Source organism: Cataglyphis hispanica, chromosome 25, assembly GCF_021464435.1.
Source record: "Cataglyphis hispanica isolate Lineage 1 chromosome 25, ULB_Chis1_1.0, whole genome shotgun sequence".
In the NCBI taxonomy this organism is placed as follows: Eukaryota; Metazoa; Arthropoda; class Insecta; order Hymenoptera; family Formicidae; genus Cataglyphis; species Cataglyphis hispanica.
In genome coordinates this window covers 2,394,704-2,420,606 of record NC_065978.1, presented here as the reverse complement: position 1 = coordinate 2,420,606, position 25,903 = coordinate 2,394,704, and the positions used below count along the sequence as shown (strand labels likewise).

General features: G+C 30.8%; 1 protein-coding gene across 3 annotated transcripts in view; it reads right to left on the bottom strand.

Moving 5' to 3' along the window:
- The window catches only part of LOC126858443 (orexin/Hypocretin receptor type 1-like), a 28,530-nt gene extending 4,287 nt beyond the window's left edge, over positions 1-24,243 (bottom strand). Inside the window, exons 1-8 of one of the 3 annotated variants that reach the window (XM_050608779.1) lie at positions 23,946-24,243; positions 21,412-21,940; positions 15,314-15,456; positions 12,833-13,005; positions 9,726-9,921; positions 8,695-8,798; positions 7,021-7,144; positions 5,289-5,461 (exon numbers count right to left, since the gene is read on the bottom strand). In XM_050608779.1, coding sequence (XP_050464736.1) covers positions 5,289-5,461; positions 7,021-7,144; positions 8,695-8,798; positions 9,726-9,921; positions 12,833-13,005; positions 15,314-15,456; positions 21,412-21,704 — 1,206 coding nt within the window. In that variant the 5' untranslated portion in view covers positions 21,705-21,940; positions 23,946-24,243. The remainder of the gene's footprint in view (positions 1-5,288; positions 5,462-7,020; positions 7,145-8,694; positions 8,799-9,725; positions 9,922-12,832; positions 13,006-15,313; positions 15,457-21,411; positions 21,941-23,945) is intronic. The other 2 variants (XM_050608781.1, XM_050608780.1) reach the window with 2 other exon arrangements.
- Positions 24,244-25,903: the final 1,660 nt, after the last annotated feature.

Genomic DNA, 25,903 nt, shown 5'->3' with positions numbered 1-25,903 from the left:
ATGGAAACGTTGCAGTGGAACCGACTTTTAGCCGAAAGTCGTATCGCATATTTTCAACTCCGTTGGAGTTAAGAGACCTCATCCAAATCCCAGCAGCATCTCTACATACGCGGAAAATTCCATTCCAATCACTTGCATTGCTTCAATTTATGAAATTAAAAAAAAAATGAAATTGTTATCTTTTGCAGTATTTTAATTTTATTATACGTATTTTTTAACGTTATTTTTATACTCTTCTAAATATGCATGATAAATGAAAAAGAAAATGATAAAACATTATGTCCATCGTTTATATCTGATACATAATAATGATTATATAAAATATGCATAAACATAAAACTTTTGATAATACACAACACAGATAAAAAAAAAACGCATCTCCCTTTCTCTCTATTATTGATATTTTATAATTTATATAAAAATATATAACGTATGCGTGCATTAATTGAGATGCATTTAAAATGACAACAAAGAAATCTCAAAGTGATAAATATTGCATGTCAAATGTATACATACAAAATGACATATAATTAATTCTATTCTAGAGGTTGAGGAAATTTACAAAATGAATATACATTTTGGCGTATATGAAATAAAGTAAATCGTTTGAACAAGTAACGTACAGTAATGATAAATATAGAATTTGCGAATTACTCGTGTATATATATATATATTCAGAATACGACATTGCCGTTGCACGTATACATATTATGTATACACATGGTGCACTGTATTGTATTTTTATATGAAAATATGAGTTGTTTGTTTCAATCTCTTTTTTTTTGTCAAATATAAATTTTGCAATAAAATGGTATTCTCCAAATTGTTGTTATGAAACATACATTCTGTACAACTCTGTTCAATGTACTTAGCAGGAAATTAAGAGAAGTACCGAGAAACTTATGAATTTTTAAAACTTTTGAAAGATAATTAAAATGTCATTGCTTTATATAAACAGATATATAGTTTAGAAAGAAGTGCATTTACATAAATTGCGTAGAAAGCAAATGAATTTTTTAAAAGTTTAGAGTTCGTCCATAATATAGGAATATATGCATGTAGGAAATATTGCACATACAGTACTTATAGCAGAAAGTGAAACTGAGGAAAATGAGACTACATATTTGACGTAGAATGCAGGAAAAATATCTCATTAACTGCGCATTATTTTCTTGCTTAATATACATGATTTTTCTGGTTGATGGTAATATAAATGGGTTAATTATCTCAAGTTTATTTTACTATTATAATTTAAATACTTGAAGTTCCAGTCGGAAAGATTTTTCTCGCTTATTACATAGTTCTCTCTTATGTACGAAAGGAAGTAAATTAAATCTGACTTCAGCGGCAAATTTGCTTCAAGAAAATAAAAGGGCTGTAAAAGGAATTTTACAATGAGAGCAGCTCTTTGAAAGCGAGTACCTTGGCGATCCGTTTAGTACAGAAAGTATTTCGTCACAGAAATTGTAATTAATACCAACAAAAGAACAGACGCGCAAAAGTGTAAAAACTGAGTTCTCCGCTTCAAAAATCTATTACCGCGATTGTGGTTTTACCAGCAGAATTTCGGAGATTGAGCAATGTATAGCGAAAATATCTATCATAATCTCTGTAATTTATTGCGATAATTACAGTTTATTACTTTCATTCTATCAGATTACAAAAATAATATTTTATCAAATTATATATAGAAAGCGAGATAATAAAAAAATTATAATTAATTTATATATAACTTAATATAATTTAAACTAATATTATGGTTTAGGATATCATCTACAATATTTTCTCGTACATATTTTCTATCATTAAATTTTGGCAAATCTCAAACCATTAGCCATTTATTTGTTTATCGTCGTATCTTTGGATCATCTTTGGATTGGACACTTAATTCTAATGTCTATAGAAAGTAGAGTATCTCAAATATTATATATATATATATATGTGTGTGTGTGTGTGTGTGTGTGTGTGTGTGTGTGTGTGTGTGTGTGTGTGTGTGTGTGTGTGTGTGTGTGTGTGTGTGTGTGTGTGTGTGTGTGTGTGTGTGTCGATGATATAATTTTAGTGATTTCTTTCAGCAAACATATCAATGGTTTTTAAATAATAAATTATTAAAAAAGAGCAACCTTGAAATCTATATTGAATATTGTCAATCTTATCAAGATATATTATTCATCGTGAGAGACTTTTAAGTTGGATGATATACACACTTAAGGTGTAAAAGATTAGTATCCGATATTTTGCGCGATACGAATTATACATATTAAAGCTTTGTTAAATATTCTAGCCGATATTTCAGAACAAACAATTAAAATCAGTGAAGCTGATAATTTATGATTTAATCATACATACAATATCGATTCCATTAAATTTTAATTAAGCAGTCATCATTAAACTTTCTCGCAATAGTTTACATACACGTCAAAATTTAATATAAAATATATATATATATTTATATATTATTAATTTTAATTCGTTTTCAGAAAAATTTTAATTATATAAAAATTACATAAATAACGAAAATTATTCATCTCTGCATCATATTTCTTATTAGCTTTATTATTTCTCATTAATTGATAACTGTAATAATTGTAATAATTATAATTATACATATAATTTTATATTTGTACTCTTATATACTTGTAATTCTTTTTATTTATATATTTTTAAATATGGAATTTCTCTAAAATAAAAAAAAATTGACTTTTAACCACGAAGAGAAGAAAAATCTTAGAAATATTATAGCGAAATCTAAACTTTTTTTTTCCATTTTACTTTGAAATATGTTCGCAATGAATAAAGTTCGAGAGATATAAATTTATGCCAACGATAAAAGAATTTTCTAAACTCAGTTCTTGTAAAGCTCTGTGCAATACATGTCGAAATAAAAAAAAAGTAAAGATGCTCCTAAGAGCGCTGTTATTGAGTTTTTCTTTTTAATTTGTGGAATTTGCATAAAAAAAATGAAGAAAAGATGTAAAAACATATTTTTGCGAACGTGGGATCTTACAAGAAATATATAAGGCTATAAGAATTAATTTGTTATTGTATCGTAAATATAAAAATTAAATTTAAAAAATTGTTTTTTTAAAAGAGAAAATGTCTATATAAGTTATTTATATGTGTGTGCAAAAATTTAACATTTTATGTTTCAGATTACCTTCAATTCTTTTAGAATTATTGCATTTGCGCGAGTATAAAATAGAAAGAAAAATCAAACATGGAGGAAGGCAATTAAAATCCAGTGCGGAAATTTTATTATAATCAAATTATATTAACATAAAATAGCGATAGACTTAATCATAAAAAGCATACGTTTCACTTCTTTATGTTAATATAACTTGCTTATAATAAAATTTGCGAACGAATTACCACGTTCGTTCTTGATTGTCTTCCCTTACCTTTGTATAATACATTCGTAAAAGACTTTATTGTGTAATTTTAATTTAAAAAAAAAGAGAATATAAAGAAATTTAAGCTATAACATTATTCATTCAAATAACATGTATGCGAAATAATCTAATCACTATTTATTCTATTCATGTTAAAAGCCGCATTGAGATCAATTTAAAAGTTGCGCGAAGCACCCAATTTTCTCTCGTTTTATCCGTCAATAACAATAGCCTTCGGCATAGCAGCAGCATTTAACTGGCGAACAATTGCTTACATCTATTTGGAATAAGGAACTTGCAATGAAGTACTTGGCGCAAGTTTAGTATTCATTGTAGTTAATGCAATATAGTTAAGCCATATAGTTAAGGGCTCAATAACGATTATTGCGCCAACAGGTATATCAAACATACGTTAATTAGTATTTCAGATCTGTCTTCATTCTCGTTAATTATGACGCATTGAATATAAATTACTAGAATATTATTCCACTGCAAAGCTTCAAAACTCAAGAGATTATTATTATTTCGTTAAGAGAATGAGAAATATTAAATATCAATGGGAAAATAATTGGATTTATTTTTATTGCGCTCATATTGTGTAATTGATTTTGTTTAGCGAAGAAAAGCTTAGAATTGAAAGACGCAAACTCGATGAGTTTCTATCGTACAATCGAAAAATCCGTAAGAAATTGTTACTGCCACTCATGAAAGATGAGCAAATAATGCGGGTAAAAAAAAGATCTAATTGAAAGATATGTGAAAATCTATATGTGCTCATATAGATGTTTTCTCAAGTGAAATATAGAAATTCGCTTAGAGAAATACTTGGATAGTCCCATAAACACCTATGTAGCAACAACAAAAAATTTATCTTTTTCTTTAGAAAACGAAAAAATCATCAGATAAAGTCCAGAATAAAAAAAAAAAAATTTTTTAATTATATTACACTAGTAAAAATATACAGATAACATTATAGAAAATATACAGCAAAATATGTAATAATATAGATGTGAAAGATTTTGATTACTTGTTTTAAATTATAAACTTCATTTTAGTAATAAGTGTTTTTGGTAACAATGGTAACAATGATAAAAAACTTGTAACCGACAAGAATTTCAGACCAGCAATTTTATCTGTTAACGCCAGTGATTTATTACTGGCTTACTCATCAAATCCCTCTTTCTCTTTATTTACAAATATCATTTATTTTAACTAGATATAAAAAAAACAATTAACCTATAAAAAAACAATTAATCTATATTGTATTTACAATAATATTCGTTTGTTAAATATGATTTAAAATGTATGTTTATATAAAGTTTAAAACACAAAATACGTCGTCATTCGTGCAAAATTAAATTTCCAATTTTATGCTCGGAAACATGACAGTTATGTCATATCAATTATTATTTCTAAATATAAATATTCAGAAGTAAAGCAGTTTTCATGAATGCAGAATTTTATTTTTTATTTGAGACGTAACCAGTAGCAAATGTTCAAGCAATCATTCGCAATCTTTATTTCTTCGGCATTATAGAATAAAATTATATCAGTTATACTACAATCCTGTGATTTTGTTGAATGATCAATCAATATTATTATCAGAAAAGTATATTATTAAAAAATATTATTAAAATATACTCCTACGGAAATGATTATTATTACAGGAAGATGTATTCTTATATACAGAAAAGAAGTCCTGATGTCCTGGATTCAATTATGTCAATATCGCGCGTAACAAAAAGCTTTTTTGTTCCTTCGGTTGGAAATATTTCTTTTAACGTACATCTCCCCATAAACATAAACATATTATATATATATATATATATATATATATATATTTTTATTTATTTATTGGCATTCCCGTGTATATCGTGGTATATAAAAACTGGTACTTACTTTGCGACAAGGTTTACGACGCGCCAGACTATGAGATGTGCGACGCAGGATCTCCGAAACGCTACGACGAAAATTGCGCGTCATGAAGCAATAGACGATGGGATTCAGGGCACTATTTGCGTGTCCCAGGAACAGGCAGTACGGGAGAGCGTCCGTTATCGATTTCCAGTCTTCTGCGAACAATTTCCAATGACTTTTTTGTCGCTTTTTTTTTCTGGACGGGTATGGAGGATTAATTAAAATTAATGCGTCGTCGCATGTTGTCGATATGAAAATGATCCAATTTTTCTCTTCCGAGGAGAGATAAATAATGCGAAAGTATTGAAATGTTGTGATATAAAAAGATTATGAGAAAATTTAATGAGACGATAAAATTTTTTATATAATCACCTAATATATTATTGTTTTTTGTATCTTTTGTCAGTAAGCTAATTATTGATTATTATATAATGATGTATCCGTTTTGTATTGATTTTAATCAATTTGTCAAATCTTATTTTAACAGGAACATAAGCACGAATGAGAAAAATTAGTGCAATTTAATTTGAATTGTAGAGAGAATACACGGTTGATGGGAGCACGATTGTGTAACAGAAGAAGGATTGTCAAAACATCGTTAACAAAAGCGCGAGTGCATTTGTGTCGCAATAATATAAAAGCTCGTAGGCACCGAATTTCATAAATATGTTTGCACAAAGATTTAAAGTAAATAAGTTGTGACGGTATGAACCTCACATATTCATTCCAACAAACTAGCATACCACTGCTTATAATAAAGTAAGTACAAGGTAACTCGGAGAATTAAGCCAACGTATTTTACGTAGTTTGTAAACTTGGATTAATTTCTATAAGTGTACAGTTTGTTTGTAATTCTACAAACGCAATTTTTGTACTTTGGCTTAAGTAAAATATATGCTATACTACTGAAGAAAAGAGAAAAAAAAAGAGAGAGATAAAAATGTAAAACTGCAAAATATATGTAATTATCTTCATTCCCATTTCGGAAATTAATACATCATCATCGTCAGTGCGCATGATTTCATATGTGTAGTAATATTATTCGGGCTTCGCGTATTTAGGTAATAGATGATAAATTATCGCTGCATTGAAAGGCTTCTCGACTCGAGTAATTCTAAGGATTTTATCAACTGAAACATCCTTCATCCATTCGCAACTGTCAAAGTGACATATCGGCTCGTTAACTTGATAAAATTTCTAAGTAATCCATCCGTAAAAAGATTGAATCTCTTTGCACTTTTCTCCACATATATTCTTTTTACGCGTACAATCGACGATTTATAAAAAATATATTCGCCTGAAAAAAACAAAATTGATGTTTTTTTCTACAATGAATAATAGAGTGGAAGTCCATAATGGATATGAATACACACATGGTTGATCATAAAAAGCTGCACGGTTTACATTGTATAAAAGGAAAATGTATAATAGGCAGTGTTTCAAACGCATGTAAATATGTTATTATCTGTAAAGTGCAAAAGATCATGAAAAATACATAAAGTTTGTAAATTTCATAATTAATAGAGTGCGCTTCATAGCCTATTTGTAATCAGATCGTGAAATTTAAAAGTGGATACATATAGTCATATATACATATATGTATATATAGTCAGTAAAGTGGAAGATGTTTCAAATATATGCATGTTGACAAATATATATTTTAACCGCAAGATATTATCATGGAAAATAAAGATTTTTACAAAGTTACACTTACCGATAATACCGAAATCCACTAACAATCTGAGGAGGTTGTATGGCAGCCAGCATAGAGCGAAGAGAACAGCAAGGAGCAGCAATATCCAGGCAATTCGCCTCCTCTCACGTACCAATCTGAAGCTCTACGAATATGAGGTATCAGCACGTTTACTGAGTTTAGATTGGAATTAATCGTACGACTAATGAATTTCGCGAGAATTAGCATAAGATAGATTTCGAACAATTACAGAACAAACGAAACGAGTCCGACCAATCGGCCGGTTAGAATCGATCGATTGTCGTATTTTGAATTTTGTCGGCTAGGCGGATGACATTCCTTTTTTTAATGAATGCACGACGAAACCGATTGATCACGTTACGAAAAAGTTATCGATAAACGCTTCGATAGGTCTCGCACGTGTTATCGCAATAATTTTAGAGAAAGTAAAGATATTCCGCGCATAGAAATTATGTTATTAGCCTTTATTTATACGATGGAAGGTCACTAGTAGTCACAGGTGCGCACGTGTATTCTTCAGCGATTTCCCGCTGCGGAAATTGCACGGTAACACTCGGAGAGAGAAATTGTACATACATACAGTACAATCTCATGAAGTTCACGAAGCTCGTTTGTAGTTTATTTGTAACTAATTTCTCACACCGCAGCGCAGATGGTACTACAACGTGTGCAGAAAAAGATCGCATCAATATCACAAAATAAAATTGTGCAAAGAATTAAATTCTATTGCAATTTACCTTCTTCTTCGTTAATTTTAATTCAGAGCGGTGTAATAAGTAGCTTATAGATCAAATTGCTTTCATCTTTGAACGTATCTTTTACAGACGAATCGATTAGCGACAAATTAAGAGAAGAAATGCCTTAAATCAGGCGTAATTGCCTATTCTGTGAAATTTTATTACTTCCAAGTTATGATCAAGAAATTTTAAAATATAAAAAAACCGTTTTTACCACAAGAGATTTTTAATAAAGTTTTCATTAATATTGAATATTAATAAAAGTCGAGTTAAACCGTATATAACACCTTTGAAATAATGAACGCGAATGGCGCCGAGAGAGAATAATATGTATGGCAAATTTCCCGTCATTGAATTGCAATTATCGGCGACGAGCTCACGTACGAATTGGACGGACTTTAACGAACTAGAGTGGGATTTCTGTCATAAAGCATCTGAAATGATGCTATTCAATTAAACTCGACAGGAGAATATCTTTCGACAGACTCTCCCAATCGGCAGTTGCAAAATAGATTTACGACAAATAATTCGCTCAAATTCAGGTATCGTTTAATAAACGCGTTGTATAACGTTTCGCATTTTTTCCACTCGAACGATTACAATCACGTGCCATGCGATTGACATATTACGATATGACAAATAAACGAAAAATCGCAGATCTTTTTTTATCAGTAAAATAAAATAATTGTATTGTAACGAAAGAAAGAATGTAATATATATATATATATATATATATATATATATATATATATAATATATTTATATATTTATATTTATTTATTTTTACATCGTATCAAAAAATATGCTGTATCATTTGATAAATAAAAAAGTCGAAAATATTTACTGCAAAACTGACAGCTTGATCATCAATAAACATTTCACCTTATCTAACAATCATTAAACATCATATATTACATTAAAGACAATTTGATCTAACCTGCTGTGAGCTGGCGCTTCCCTCGACGCTATCGCAGTCGAAGGGCGGTTTCCTAGAGCAGAGGGTGCGGCCCATCATCGAGTAGGCCAGTATTACAACGAAACCTAAATTGTCCAAAACACGCAATAAACAAGAGCGTTGTAAAAGAAGACGGAAACGAAGACAAATGACCGGTTTTACAAATCACGCACCCAAGTCACGATGCTGTGATACAATGATAAATGTGTAATTAATACCATTAAATGCCAAGGCTAAAATTTGCTGTCGCATTAATTGACATCTGACTCTCAAAATAACAATTTCTTCTGGAGTGGAATAACAAATTTGGATCTGGAGATATTATATTGAGAAATGGGAGAGAAAAATATGCGGGAAAAAGCGTCGCTGGCAATGAACGTGTTAAGAATATTCAGGTACCATGTCACGTGCGGGACCCTGTCACTCTTCTTAAATCGATCAGTGACGCGTGGTTTATTTTCGACTTATCTTCATAGCTGAAAAAATTATATTTGTTTCTAAGCACGACAAAGTGATTCGGTATTTAGGTTTGCGAGAAGTGACAAGCAAATTGTATATACGAATATGTATATATCCAAGATGATTTGAGATATTAAGAAATTCCTTTGCGAAATAGAAGGCAAGATTTTCAATTCTTAAAAATTTTCTCGCTAAATTAAAAGCAACAATTTATAAAGCTTGCAGAAATTCAAGGAAATTAAGATATTAAAGAGCATATAAATTCAATCAATTATATCAAATTATAGATTATAAAATATGAATAATTCATATTATAATAGTTAATTAACACCACACAATAATATGCGATAACAATTGATAATAATAAAATAACTATATTTGATTTAATACCGTGACTAATACATTCTCGGGCTCTCCCTCATTCTATTTCTTGCGTATAAAGTTTACTAGAAGCAATATAACCGATATCATTTTTCTTGCGAAGCCGTGTAAAAAAAAAAAGAAAAAAAAGAGAGAGAGAAAGAGAATGTTCGTTATTAATCATGCAAATTTACCTGGAATAGCGTAAACAAGAACGAAGTACGCGGCCCCGAAGACATGCGCCCTGATGCCTAGTAGACCGAGATCCTCCAAGCAAATGTAGAAAACCGGTGGTAGCTGCGAGATATCAGGAGAAATATTTCTTGCTATCGCCCAGGAACCGTGCACAGTTATGTTGAAGAGTTCCGTGCTCGGATTGTAAAGAGTCATCTGCGGGAAAAGATGAAACTCGTAACAGCATGGCCAGTAGAGTGGACATAATACTGTCACTTTCATTTTGCAGTAGTTTTCAGTACGAAATTCTCTCTCACAAAATATATTTCTGTCATGTCAAATGATAGCTACCAATAATTCGTTATAAGATCTTAAAAAAATAAAATAAAAATAAATTTTTCTTTGTTAGATACTTATTTTCCAGCAGATTAATTATTACGCCGCCATCAACGCGCTAAATAGATCACGGATTAAAGAACTAGAATAATTAATAACCTTACCCCATGACGTGCACATGATTAATTTAACTAATGGATTTGTCTGCAATTCATTTGCATTTCTTTTTTTTTCAGCAATCTTTTTGCGCGGCATGTTTAGAATTTATTTAACGATAGTGAACATGATGCCATTCTTTAATCCTTGGTGCAAACAATGCTTCGTACAATTGAAAGAATAGTCATGTTTATTATTTCAATTCTTAATTTATACACTTTATTTTTTTTAACTTTATAACAAAGGTAGTAGTGAAATTAATGATTGATAAAGTTAATGATACGTTGTTAATTGTTTAAATTAATTATATTTTATAATTAAATTAAACGTCACTGCATTTTACATGACTTCATTCGATTATTGATTCTATTAAGGGAGTAAGCAAAGTTAATCAAGTAAGCGATTTATTTAACATAAAAACTTTTATACGTGAATGTGAAGGAAGGAACGCATCGTTTTTATTGCATTCTCTCAGAAAAGAGCTAACCCTCCTCTAGACTTTATAATTCCCAAACAGATAACGCTTACAATTAGTACATTGTATCGCCGTTTAATAATCGATCCACTCATCCAAATGACGTCAAGGCTACATCCTCATTCACAAAGTGTCTTGTTGCAATGTATAATGTGTTAAAAATTAGACCGACAAATTTTGAGGATAAATAGAGGACTGAAAAATAAATATTTTTTATTAATGACATTGCTCTCTGTGACGTTTTGTTTTGATTTTATATCATATTCACAATCATACTCTCAATAGAATAGAGGTCTTTAGTCCATTCGGCATTTACGAGAGAACGGTTCTTTTAAAAGATCGGATGGACAAGGATGACAATGTTCAGTGAGAACGAACTTGATTTGAAAAGTAAGTTTTGGCAAAAGTAAAAGAAAATGCTGCCACGAGTAGTATTAAAACTAAACGTCGGAAAGAAAAATAGTATTAACAAAAAAAATGTTTCTTCTGAAGTCCTCTATTTATCTTCAAAGTTTGTCGGTCTAATTTTTTAACGTTCCGTATATAAATTAGTGTATTCAGTGAATTATATGTATATTCCTCATTTCTCAGAGATAAATATCAAGCACTTTACTTTTGAGACTTTTTGTTTTCTCAATATGTTCTGTATTGCACGTTGACTTATGAGTTCAATATCGGATTGAAGGAGAGATTCTAAGTATATTTTTCTCCTGAAAAATGAGATATGATGACAAAAACATAAAATGGAATAATTTTATATAAAATGTAGTCATCTAAATAACACAGAGTTTATATACAACAAAAAAAAAGGTATTATTGCATATATATATTGTAAAAAATGAGATCTTAATGTAGTCGTACTACGAGAAAGCTTTCGATTAATTTCTCGTATTGCTCCCAAATCTGTGCATTGCCATCGTATTTTCTTCGCTCGAAAGCCAATCAGTTTTTAGATTCGTCAAGAGGGATTGTCAAGAGGAAAAAGAGAGAGTGGTTTATTTTGCTTTACGCTAACTAAATATTTTGCTTTATGTACGTTCGAGCGATCGTCAGTCGAATGGAGTACAATACGTCACAGGTACATTGTGTGCAAAGTGACTTCTCTGGAAAAACAAGAAATGCAGATGTAAGCACGGGCGCATTATACGGAAGGGTGGTACTAATGTGGATCGATCGGGTCACGACAACTTCGACTTGCGTTTCGCACGCGACGTCGATTTTAGTATGCCGCTTCGACGGCGTTTCCATTCTGCAGAGTATGCACTTCCCTCGTCTTGTTTGAATTAGTTTCATATAAACTATATTTGCCGAATCCTCTTCTCCCCTTCTTAGTACGAATTCGCGAGCTTGCTGCTCCCTTATTTGCGTCTCCGTCCAGAATATTTATATTAATATTCGGCTTTCTCGCGAGTATCCCTTCCGCGCATTTTCCAAGATTTTCTTTAGATGTTCCCATGTCCCATTACTTCTTTGAGAATGTTATTCCAAATTTCTGTTTATGACGGACATACACAAGCGAGATGAGGAAAGCTGGAGCGTTTATTACAAATATTTGCCAACTTTGTCGTAAAGACATATCGGATCTAACGGCTGTGAATGTACACGTCGTGGACAAATACGTTCCCTTTTAGCTGACCAAAAAAAAGATTTGCATATAGGAAGATAAATATATCCCAGCGGTGTGATGGAACCGCAAAGTATACGGTCGCCTACAATATCTCATCTCTCTCAAAGGAATAAAAAATTCATCCCAATTCGCGTGTATATCATTTATACTTCTCGCGCGGGTAGATCCTTAGCAACCGGACGATCCTTTTGATAAATTCGCTTATAAATCCACGATCGGTATCGTATAACAAAAAATTCTTAAGTTTATAAATATTTTATCGTGTTATAAATATTCTTTGTACTCTACAAATAACAAATACATAATTTTCTACATTATCCCAAAATAAAAATAATATTCAAAAATGCTTCAATATATAAATTCTATTTTCACCAATTGCATCAAGCAAAAAATATCATTATGTGCACACAATATGTGAGCGAATTTATGGGCTATTTCATACTGTTTTTGTGACGAATGTCAATACGCTCGTCAATTAACGCATTTCGAAGTTCAATATATATATATATCAATCTTGAAGAGATTTCACTTACCCCTCTGAGAACGGGAGCGAAGATAGTCAAGGCCACCAGCCAGAGAGCGACGATAACGAGTACGGTGCTCTTGCGATTGAATACACGGCGGAACGCCATGGGACTCCTTATGGCTAGGTATCTGTCGATACTCATGGCCGTAATAGTGAATACCGAGGCTGCAACCGCAACACCTATAAACACGAATGATTATTCGGTCAGACAATAGAAACTTCAAATAAAAATCATCGTCGCTCTTTCTCAATCAATCAATCACTCGCTCGCTTAATCTAATTTCGTAAACGTGTGAAGTGGACTATGTTAATGAAATCGCTATTGAAAGAGAGACAATTGCTCTGGTAATTTATTTTTAATAAAATTTTATTTCAATTTAAAAATTTATTTTTATTTCTGTCATTTTTTAGCTGCGAGTGTTTAATTCAAAAGAGCTTGAACTTGTTGCTAATTTTTAATGTTTTTCACTTGAATCGTTATGTATTGTAAATTTTAATTTCATAGTCTCATTCACACGTTTTATGGAACATTCATAAAATATTTTAAACACAACAAATATGCAAACATCATCTTATTATACATGAATATAAAATATATAGTAGCAATACCACATTATTTTCACGATGCGTTTGCTTGTTAAAAATTACAAGCTAATATTGCATGTGGTTAATATCACAAATAATAAAATAACATTTTTTATATATAAGTTATTAAAATAACATTTTTTATGTATAAGTTATTAAAAATATGTGTCTCTCTTTGCCCATTTTGTCAACAATTCAACAACGGACATTTATGTGCTTTGATTTTCACATAATTAACGAGCTTTTGAAGAGCTTTGTTATAAAGAGACAGACTTAATTATTAATATACGCAGATTTAATTATTAATATATACATATGTTACATTATTTTGTTACATGCTTTTACCAGAACACTCGCTCGAGATTTTTACCAGCTTGTTGTTAGAATAATTCATCAGAGATTCCCGCCTGTTTTTATAATATTATATAAAATGAAAGTTATTAAAAAAAAGAGAAAAGTTGCAAAAAGATGTATCTTAATGAATACGCAAAATCAATTATACGCTTTTGCATTTTGAAACCGCTATATGAGATTAATAGATGCAAAAAACAAGGTCGTGCTAAAATAAAATCTCCTATAGAATAATATATATTTATTACTTTTCCTTCTTTTTCAATTGAACGAATACGCGTTTAAAGAAACAAAAAAAGAATCAATAATTTTAAATTAGAAATATCAATTCTCTCTCCTATACATATGAGTTTTGTAGATATTTTTTCGCGGAAAAAAATACCAATAAAAATTATTAAAAATTGACTTTAATTATTCTAGATCACATAAATTACTGATATAAGCATCAAAGCTAAAAGTATATACAATAATGTCAAATTTAAGTAATTAATATTTTATGCAATCATTTTTTCCGTATCGTGCATAATGCATGTCGTTTCAAATCATAATTTCCATAAATCTTCATTAATAATGCGAAAACTGTTTTTAGAGCAAAGTGCTTTCTGATTTCCTTCACCTACTTTTCCATTCCTTGCTCTTTCACGTATGCATGCATGAACGGTGATAGCATGTCTGGTTATGATAATAATGACTTGTATAACAAACGTGAAATATGAACGTGAGTTGAATTTCAGATGTTAGAACACAAACTGTCAAAGATAGAGAGAGAATTTGGCCAACATTGCATCACTTGAAATTACATACGTACGAAATTCCACGTATACATTCTACCTGGGCGACACGAGAAATAAATCATTTTGGCGAGGATATATTTGAGGCAACTTGCTCTTTTATCGCGACAAGAATCGTTATTCTTCTCTAAATCGTGTGGAGAAAAATTTTCGTCTACATTAAAAGCAACTAGTTATGAATATTTCAAGGCAAAGAAAAATGCTAATAGACGCTTCAAAGAAATGCATAACTTATTTGGCGTTTTACGCCAAGATATACAAAATGGTGTAAAAAATGGTGATATTATTGTAGATGAAAATATAAACGAAAGCTTTTTTCATTTGATGCTGGAAAAATGTTACGATATTAAAACCGAACGCGTTCTGCAAAACAGAAATCTATTACTGTAGAACGATGCATAATTGAGTTGCTTACGTAGAGAGACTCGAGTTATCTGATAAACATCCGATGTGGTAATCACGACACGAGCGAAGCAACAATAAAATAAGCGTACAATTTTTATCGATTTGATATCATTTTTTGCCATGGAATAATACGCAATAAAAGTTTGCTTGTTATTCCCAAGCTTGTGTAAAATAAAAAAAAAGAAAAAACATTAAAATGTAATATACTGACAAAAAATACGCTACTGTAAAAATCAATAACAGTACACCGTTGCAAAAAAAGAAACAATGATTAGTAACACATCGCGACAGATTTGTGATCGGATCGATAAGATTAATTCGATTTTTTTTTTTCTAAATTTTTGAAACACACTCACCCTGGAGGTAAGAAGAGAGTTTGCACATAAGTTCACCGTGACTCCATACCATCGACACGGCCTGGCTGACAGCAACTGGCATGCATATAATGGTAACCAATAAATCGGCGACAGAAAGATTCACCACAAAGTAATTTGTAACACTGTAAGAAAAAAATGTTTTCTTTTTATAGAAATACAAAAACTGTAACTTATAATGTATATATTCAACTATATTAACAAACTTGAAGCTCGATTATATACCAGTTGTAATATTTTTATTTCATATTTTTTAACAATATTAATTAAATAATATATTCTTAGTAATATATTGTATTTCTGAATATACATATATATATATATATATATATATATATATATATATATATATATATATATATGTATATTCAGTCTAGATTTTTTGTTTATTTCATAGAATCAATTTCATTGTAAAAACATAGACAACTAACAGCATATTTTGATAGTCGATAAATCAGCAAAGGAGAACGATGAGACTGGCTCAACGAGATGGCTATTCATATTTCTAAAAAATAAACTCTGTCTTCTTTTTTTTTATAAATATGCATTGGAAATATTGCACAATATATAATCTACTTCAATATCCGTTAAATATAATTGCTCTCAGTTATCTAGTTTCTCCTTTGAGAAATTTAAATCACATTCCTTATCAAATATCCTATAATGTCGCTATTTGTAGACGAAATGCGCTTGAAGTACAAAGGTCATAATGAAGATGGAACGAACGATAAGCGCGCATTGTCCTTTGTTACTCACATGTAATATTATCGACGAAAGGATAGTTTCTCGTTACATATTACAAGTACTTGTTCAAAGGGACAAACATCATTGTCAGTTACCGAAGCATCTGGAAAGTTCATGCAATCTTTGAATACTCTACTCCTCATTCGTCAGCAGGTCAATCGTTTTGCCAATTCTGACATAGTTGTAAAAAACTTGTTCAATTTTTTTTTGTTAGGTGAAGAAGAAATACGGCGGAGATATTTTCTACTTTTAATAAAAACTGTAATTTCAATAAGTACACTTTGATTATAAAAAAAATCCGATTACTGTGGTTAAGAATTGATTATGTACTATGTTGGGAGAGGAAGGAAAGGAAAAGAGGAAGAGAGAGAGAGAAAGAGATGCTAGAAGAATATCAATCAAGAAAAATATTGTTATAATTTTAAATATATAAAAAATATATATAGAATAATATAAAGCATATCAAGTTAAAAGAAATAATATAAAAAAATATAAAAAAGTGATTATACTGTAATAACAATGATATAATAAAATTACAGAATAAATTTTTATTTTTTTTAATCTGCCGACATTTTATAAAACAAATTCAAATAATATGTACATCATCCAATAATCAATTAAATTTTTCATCTTTCCAAGATATTCATTAAATATTTGACAAAAAAAAAAAAAAAAAAAAATTAATAAACAGGACACGCGTTAGAAATGTTTCCGAAATGAAATGAAACAGAACACATCACCTTCTGACTTTAAGTCTTGTCACCGAATTTATTCGGTGACAAGATTGAAAAGCAGACAATACAAAACAGCTGTTCCGATATTTGATTGTGGTTTTATTGTATGTGCGATTCTTGTGCATCGCGTATACGAGCCAATTCTTGAATGAAAAATAATCGAAGAATTTCGCCCAGCCGTTACGTATGTTCATCCATTATGAATGGCTCATCGGTGGTTTATTTGTACATTGCTGTGCACCGTCAGAAATAAGCGGCCACGGATACATGCAGCTTCGCGAAATACTTGAACACTGCACTCGGAATGCATCCTTCTTCGTTAGAGCAATAGTCTGCATCTTCTCTTCGGTTGGGACTAGACAAGCTACTCTAGTGAAAATTAATGTTTCTCTCCAATGCAATACAACTGCCCGTGTTAAATATTCGAATAGTCTTCTGCTTTCGAGAAAATGATACATTCTTGCAGAATATATACTAGAATACGAGATGGAAAAAGGAGTGAAATTGGAACCAGCAACTGTGAGCGTTTTTTTTTCGTGAAAATTTTAAAACTAATCACGTTGATCCGCATTTTGCTATCAGATTCTCAATCGCGTGCACATTTTTCCCTGTCTCGAGTTGCACGAACGATAATTACAATGATAAACGCGATCCTTTTTTTTTTCTAATGCTCCGTGTATAATAAATTTATTATTTCGAATCTGTCTCGTATGCGATATAAAAATTTCTATTGCCACCAACTATTGTATCTATTGGCAAATTTAATCAAAGTTGTTGCAATGCAAATCGAAAGAGATTGCAGGAATCAAACACAGCAAGTTTCGAAATTCTAAACCTGAAGCGAAAATTATATAATTATGAAAATGTATAAAGCAAACAATTCTGTTTACTTTCGAAGAGATTATTATACGATATAGCGCATATGCTTATTGACATTGATGCAAGATTGCCGCGTATTTAATTAACTAATTCCATAATTCCGTGAAATAATTAGAAGCGTAGGAATGTTACAGCGTGTCAACATACATGTGGTCAACATATGTTGAATTATGGCTGTAATTCGGAAGAGAAATTGCACATAATTTACTAATCATTAATAATAATTGGAGGTAACGAGACTATCATGTTCGTATTTATAAACAAATTGTCCGTAATGCAGCCTTTATAAGGATGCATTATTATGCGCGTAGGAATAATTACCTCCTCAAGGTTGTCAACATGAATATTCTCGTATAAACACAAGCACACAAGATAATCAAATTACGGCGTAATAAACAATCGAGTCTCGGGTTAAAGATTTGAATATCGCAATCACGAACTCTGGGTGATAAATTACTAATATAAAAGTTTTAAAAGCAGCGGTAAAGACGATAATGCCATTTCGCATTAATTACGTCGATCCCTTGTAACTAATTTGTGTCTGACCTTTATCTACAATCTACATCATCACCATTCGGCTTACTCAAGGTTATAATTGCTGGCTGTTTGATCCGGCTATACTATATGTAGCGAAAGCAATATCTTGCGGTAAGCCGAGCTGCATGTAACGATAGCTCGACCAATCAAAGTCCATGTATTCGGGAATCGTTATTTTACTCCCCCGGATTCTCTGCGCGTGATTTACGAAAATCTCACGTTATTCAATTCGATGTTGTTTCATATGTCGCAATTGACGTTTAAAATTGATATAGTACTGATCAAATGCGTTTATCCGATAATTCCTAACAATTAATCCTTTTTATTTATCGCACCTATGTATATAAAATCTATATTATATAAAAAAAATAAAAATGAAATGTATTTTCCACGACTAAAATAAATGTAAACGAAAAATTGATGCGTGACATATATTTTTAATAAAGCATGATAAATGTAGAAAGCTTTTTGCATCTCAATTTTTTACACCTGTCATATTATATGCGATTATAGTTGACATTATTAAGGATTATATTGTAAAAATATCACTTTATAAATATTTTTATCGAGTTATTACAAATTTTTCTAATGAAAGAAGTGTTAAGTAAATACTATAGAGTATTAGGTATACATAGAAGTCAGCATAAGCATCTCAAATGCTTGATATTTCTCGAATACTATTCGTAGATCTCACTTTATCTGAAAAATCCTATTTAGTGCGTGCCTCCATTAAGGTAATTCCATATAAGCGTGTCCGTCCAATCGCGTTTAGATTTTTGTCACGTAGAATCTCTTCATCCTTTCGTAATTTCCACATGGGTTAATATGATAACCATGTGCACATGTTTATATTGTTTCATCAGTGCCTCATAGTCGCATAACATACATATTATTCTAATTTGCTAAAATATTCTATATATCTTTCGAATAAAGAGAAAGAAAGAGAGAGAGAGAGAGAGAGAGAGAGAGAAAGAGAGAACATTTAGATATTTTATTCAAACATCAAATATTTATATCATGTAAAAAATTTCATAAAATTCTAAAAGATATTGTTTTATTAATCGATTAAATAAATATAAAAAGTCATCAATTATAAATAAAATATCTAAAATTAAATATAAAAGCTAAAGCTACAAAAATTATTATTAATGCGTGAATTTCCTGTGACTGATCGCCGAGATAATGTTTTAAAGATAACTAAAATACTGACTGCCAACCACGAAATATATGAGAGATTTTACGTTACACTATAAATATAATATCTCAAGAGAGTAGAGCACACAAAGGGAGATATAGAGTTGACAGACTATGTGAGCATACATATATTATGCAATACCGTTCATAAGCGCAGGACGAAATATATCTTTCCCTATGTATAAGGCTATAAATTTTACTTTTACTAAGCTTTATTTACTTTTACTATAGATAGATATTATTTGAGATATTATTCACAAGCAACTAAATGAAACGTATTTATATGTGGAAATCATGGATTTAGTTACACGTCTAAACAAACTACAAACTATGTAACGTTTACATAATATATCTGTGATAGTTCATTAAGAGTATCTTCCTATATAAAATAATGATACGCGCATGATATATGAAATAATATAATATCAGTGGGAGAATCAATATCAAAGGGAAAAGATTGATTTACTCGGATAATGCTGTTATTCATCACGTGTGGCAAGCATTTCGAAAGACGTAAAATTACTATATACACAATATATTGTAATTGATAAAATAAGAAAAGAGATCGTTAGTATTTTTTATTTTTCAAACTCCTCTAAATTTTCAATCTTCTTAATATCTCGAAACTAATTTCTGATTTTGAAGATTGTGAATCTAATTTCGCAGAATAAATTTGTGTAATATTTTTTTAAATATAAATATACATGATAAGTATAAACAAGTACAAACTATAATTTTATTTTTTAACATATTTCTCAATAGCAATGTTTGAAGTATATTGATCGTAAACTTTGATTCAAATGCTACATTATTCTATGTAGCAAATTCTGAATCGTATCTAGTCTCAAGTGTGCAATAAACAATACGTTATATCAATAGAGAATCTTTCTTTATTTGATATCATTGTTTTATATTGCATCATGACTACTGCTTTCTCTTTCTCTTTCCTTCTTTCTCTTTCTTTGTTTGACACATACGATGTGGAATGTACATGATACACATAATTGACGAGATGCTAAAGTATTGCGAGACATTTATTATGTCAGATCCTTCCGTTCGAAGCACCTTTGATGAAATAACAACCACGATGTTATTGAAATAAAATTTATATATTTTTATACATATGTGCTCATTCGTTTAAAAAGATTGTGATTTGTTTTTGTATTGTTTTGTGTTTTTTTTTTCGCACTGTATTGTTTTCATAAAACGGTGAAAGCAGTGGCATTTCAAAATCTATATATATATATATATATTTTTATAAATATATATTTCAAATCTATAAATAATATCTAATAAATATAAAAAGAATGTACAATTATGTTGGCCTTCGATGATATAATATGATAGATGAATTTATAAAGAAAACAAAAAATAATTTTATAAAGAAAATATCTCTCATTTTTGTTCAAATTTTTAGCTGCGATAAACTTGACCCAAATTATATATAAATTTATACATTATAAACTTTATCTAATGTTCAGAGGCATCCCTCTTGAGAAACTCAGCGTTCGCATTACTGAAATACTTTACGAAATTCAGGTAACCGAAGGTCTCTCTCTCTCTCTCTCTCTCTTTCTCAAGCTGTCTGCAAGTTTTACATTATTTTCCGGCACAGACCTCAATAGAAGAGTTAGTTTCGCAAAATAATATTCAAAATATTGCAGCATTATTACATCAAGAGCTGTCACAATAATACATAAAATATGCAGACATATTATCATTAAGTTTATCAAAAGCTCTCTTTTATTTAGAAATTATATGTATTGTTATATATGCCGTTTTAGAGAATAATATTATTTAAAGGTTTGACATTATTAATTTTAGCATTATTTAGAGAAATCATTTTATTTTAGATCCTAATGAACTAGTATCATCAAGCGAGAGAGAAAGAGAGAGAGATAGAGAAAAAGAAGGAGAAAAAGAGAAGAGATTTTATTTCTTTCTCTTTTACTGACGTACACATACACACGCACACAAGATTACATTACATACCTTCTCATGTAATGATATTTGAAGACCACTGTGATCACAAGAATATTGGCCGTCACTGCGAGTGCCATAACTGGCACATAGAGGATGATTAGTAAGTAATTAGTCTCTCCGTTGAATTTTTCATAGAAATCCCACAGTACGTCAGTCATAGAGTCCATTTCCATTACACTGTCGTTGAAAGGGATCGACGAGGATATTCCATTGTTTTGTGCGACCTCGATTCTCGATGTCGCGGTCACCTCTGATGTCGATGTCGTTGTCGTCGATGTAACACCGATCGCGTTCACCCTCATCCTTACGGTCTTTCCTCTCTTGGGAGTAAAGCACTGATGGACCAAGTTAGGAAGGGGAGCTCATCGGTTTACGTATTTTGCTGCTCGGCTACGTGAGTGGAAATGAGTACGCGACTTTCAACGAGCATACAAAATATCCCGATCGGACTGTGTCTTGAATCAACAAAAAGAAGAAGAGCGCGTTTAGAGATTGCATGGAACTGCAATTGTCGCTCGGGGATGCAACCGGATCGTTTCTGCATAAACAAGGAAAAAGTCGCCCGATATATAAAATCGTGGTTTTACTTAATTATTTCCTCTCTTCATCTCTTCGTACAGACTTTGTAATTTAATGCGCAAAAAATATCCAAATAATTTTTACTGCGATTCTTAAAATCAAAATAATTTTACTAATCTTTTTTTTTTATTTTTCGTCCGCAATGTCTCGTACACTTTTGTTTGTTGTTCAAGGTAAAACTTTTGAATTTAAATTTGATTAGTATTTATAGCATGGAGACTTACTCTCGTTGAGATCTTTTTTAAACCTGTTTCCCAAAAATTTTTTTGTTCGATGCTTTTTATATAATTTATTCAATGTTTTTCGGATAAAGAACTGCCATATGATAGATGACAGACGAACATATAGACACGAATGAGATTACAGAGTTATCACTCGAATCTTTTGCAAGCTATAATTAATGCATAATAAGCTTCACTTATCTTTTCAAAAAAGTTTTCGTCACTTCAATTAAATCGTAACTGATATCGCGCGTATCGTATGTAACAGCAAGAAATGTCAATTTCTCTTCAAAGTACGCGATGACAAGTATGCGGGCGTAATATATATATACACATATATGTAGGCACGTAGGTAGCGCGTAGCAACTTTTGTTACCCCTTGTAGAGCGAAATGATGACGATAAGCGACGGAATGAGATAAATCTTTTACGTCAATCAAGAACGGATTATCGTGCAATCTACTTTTTTATTTGCTTTTATCAAGAACGATCGTATGTCAGGATGGTTTGAAGACGACTGATGTTTATCGACTTGGGAAAAGATTTCTTGAAATGGATTTCAAATGGAATTTCTCAACTCTGGATATAAATTTCGAGTAGATGCGAGATTAACTTTGCGATGCTATTGATGCGTCAATAACATGGTACAATGCTATTGAAAATTAATGCTATTGAAAATAAATGCAATTGAAATTAAAATCTCGAATGTATAGCTTATAGCAATAAGCTTCCCTTGCGTCATATCGCCAGAAAAATGTTAATAAAATCGCAAAGAAATGCGTGCCCGCTCATACAAATGCAAAGCAGTCTTTTTTCGACTGGTTATAAATATGTACATCGATAAATCTGCTTCCGCTACTAGAAAATCATCGTATAAGGTTGTATGTTTTTGACCTAACTGTTTGAAATTTACACTTTTTCTCTATTCGCTTAATTATAAATTAATAATAAAGAGACCATATTTGTGTGTGTATCAGAGATGGATCAATTTCTTATGTATGCTAATTATAAAAGTACACATCGCGTCTACATTTCCATTTCTCATTTAAGTTTTTAATGATGTAAAGTTTTTAATGACTCGAATTGACATTAAAGCATCATTATAATGTTAAGATAATTTATAGGAAAATTGACGTTAATGCCTCCAGAAGGACTTGATGCTTAAAAATGAAAAAAAAAATTGTTCACCGAGAATTTGCGAAATATTTATAGTCAATCATCTTATAATAAGTACCTCCTACAGTATTTTCTGATTTATTGTTAAAAACATTTTTCTAAAAAAAAACCATACTACGCATTGCCATAAATGAAAAGATGAATGATTAATTATCATCAAAGAATGCACACAATGTTAATGCAATTGATATCTCTTTTTTTTATTTGTTTTATTATGATGACGCGTACATTACGTATTATTTCGAGAATTTGTAGAATTTTCTTTCTTATTATTGTGAAAGTATATTTTTATCCCGGTAATGCGGATTTATGAGACAGAAAATAATAACCGCCCAAGTAAAAATCGACAGCTAATACTATTGTATACGGATCAAAAATAATTGTCAAAAACTCGATTAATCATTGAGGTCTTTCCACAACTATTACATGTTGTTGCATGATTTTAAACGCTAATTAATATAACTGATTCAATATTGACATTTAATATCGATAAAACGCCCCTTCCTATATTATATTATATGTCAATTTTCGCATTTTTATTTCGTATAATATCAAGAGTTGAACTCACCGAACTTATTCCTTGTAGACGTGAAACTAAAGATAAACCAAACAAAATTAATTTCCGTTATATAAAATTTCACATCTCATAAAAGTATTTTCTTCAAAACGAGATGCACATTGTGAGATCACCATATCGTCAAGAATCAAGATTAATCGTCGCAATCACATGTGAACTTTTCATTATCAACAAGTCCGTAATGTTTTCATCAATCGGTTTGCGATATGCATGTTCAGGAAACGTATCGCTATCGGTATTTTGCGAACAAGATTGTTCGAAAGAAGCATCCACCACTCTTGCGGTCGAAAAGTTGCGGATGCGAGTCTACGGCAAACTGATGAGGAAGAATCACGGCTCCCGCCGCCGATCTTAAAGGCCCACGTTGATGGATCACACGGCGCGCTTGCGTTCTTTCGTTCGTCCGTCTCCGCACGCGCTGCACTCTGAATAGAAGTCTGCGCAATCGGATTCTGTAGATATGTCGAAACCATAAAAGGCTTTGGAAAATTTTCATCAAAGCCTTTGTGACAAATTGACAAATTCCACGTTGAAATTGATGCAAGATAAAGCAAAAGAAGAATACAATTAATAATGCTAATAATAAATAAATAATATGCTATTCAATCGAGAAGGGAAAATACTTTACTACAAGAGTCAATTTGTGCAATTATAGTTTATTATCTGTATATTCACAGAGAAAATTCACGTTTTGTCGATAAAAATTTTGATTTCGGAAAAAATTTGTTAATTTTAATCTCTCGATTTAATCTCTCGATTCAAATTCTAAAAAAAAATGTAATGAATTTTTTTAATGTTATTTTAATTGATTTGCAAATTGTTTACTCTTTCAATCAAAAAAATTAAACGATTTGATCATTCTTCAATTATTAGGTTCCTACAAAAGATTTGTCATATCTGCCAAATAAAGTTGAAAATAAAATTACAACAAAATCAAAGCAAAATTGTTACTAACTTCAATACATTTTTTCATCTAAAAAGAGATTTCTCAATTCAGATACCGAATTTTATTTAATAAAAAACTTGATAGAAGACCGATGTAAACCTTTTGTTACTAACGTAACGTGTGTCGATCCATTCAAAATGTAGAAAGTAAAGAATATGAAAATGCTATATAAAATACTATATATATTTAAAAATAATAACTGTATAATATGAGTAAGAAATATAAATAATTAAAATTTTCTTGCTCTGTTTATTATCAGTTTAAATATTGTTAGCATCATTTCATAATTTATTTTATAATGTCGACTTTAGCAAACTATTTTTCTAGTGCTTTAGTTGTTTCATATAAAATCTAAGTTTAATTTTGTCTGTTAACATATTGTGCATCGCAAAATTGTGATTTCAACATAATATTGTTATAACATTGAATGAATGGCGGTCTGAAATTTTCCCTCAGATCTTGCGTTTAACGAACGGTTGAATCTTCCAGTTGTCAGCAAGATTCATCACTAAGAGGGTGCGATCCTTCCTTTCTAATAAATTCAATGTCCTCCTCAATCTTTCCTACTCTAAGCCGATGCCATTGGAAAGCGTCAGCTCGCGATCGTAGGAAACGAAAATGGGTTCAGAAATGTTTGTAATTTTTATTGCACTAAATACGTGTCATCATTTCAAGCATTACGTCTCAAGAGTATTCACTAGGTTTCTCACCGAGTTTTGCAGTTTATAAAAGTTTTCAAAGTAAAAAAAGAATATCAGTTACATAGTATCACGATAATCCGCGTGCGCAAGGATTCTTCGAGTTGCTGTTTTTCACGTGGGAACGTAGGAAGTCCACGCGATTACTACCGTTGTTCAAAGTAAATTACTAACGATCACCGTATTGGACTTAGGAGAAAAGCGAGTCGGCGTTTTTTTCAGCATCCACTGCCGGCCGATCGATGAATGAGACGACATCGCGCGCTTGCGACTCATGTTGCTCTTGTGACAATGTGCTCTCAATG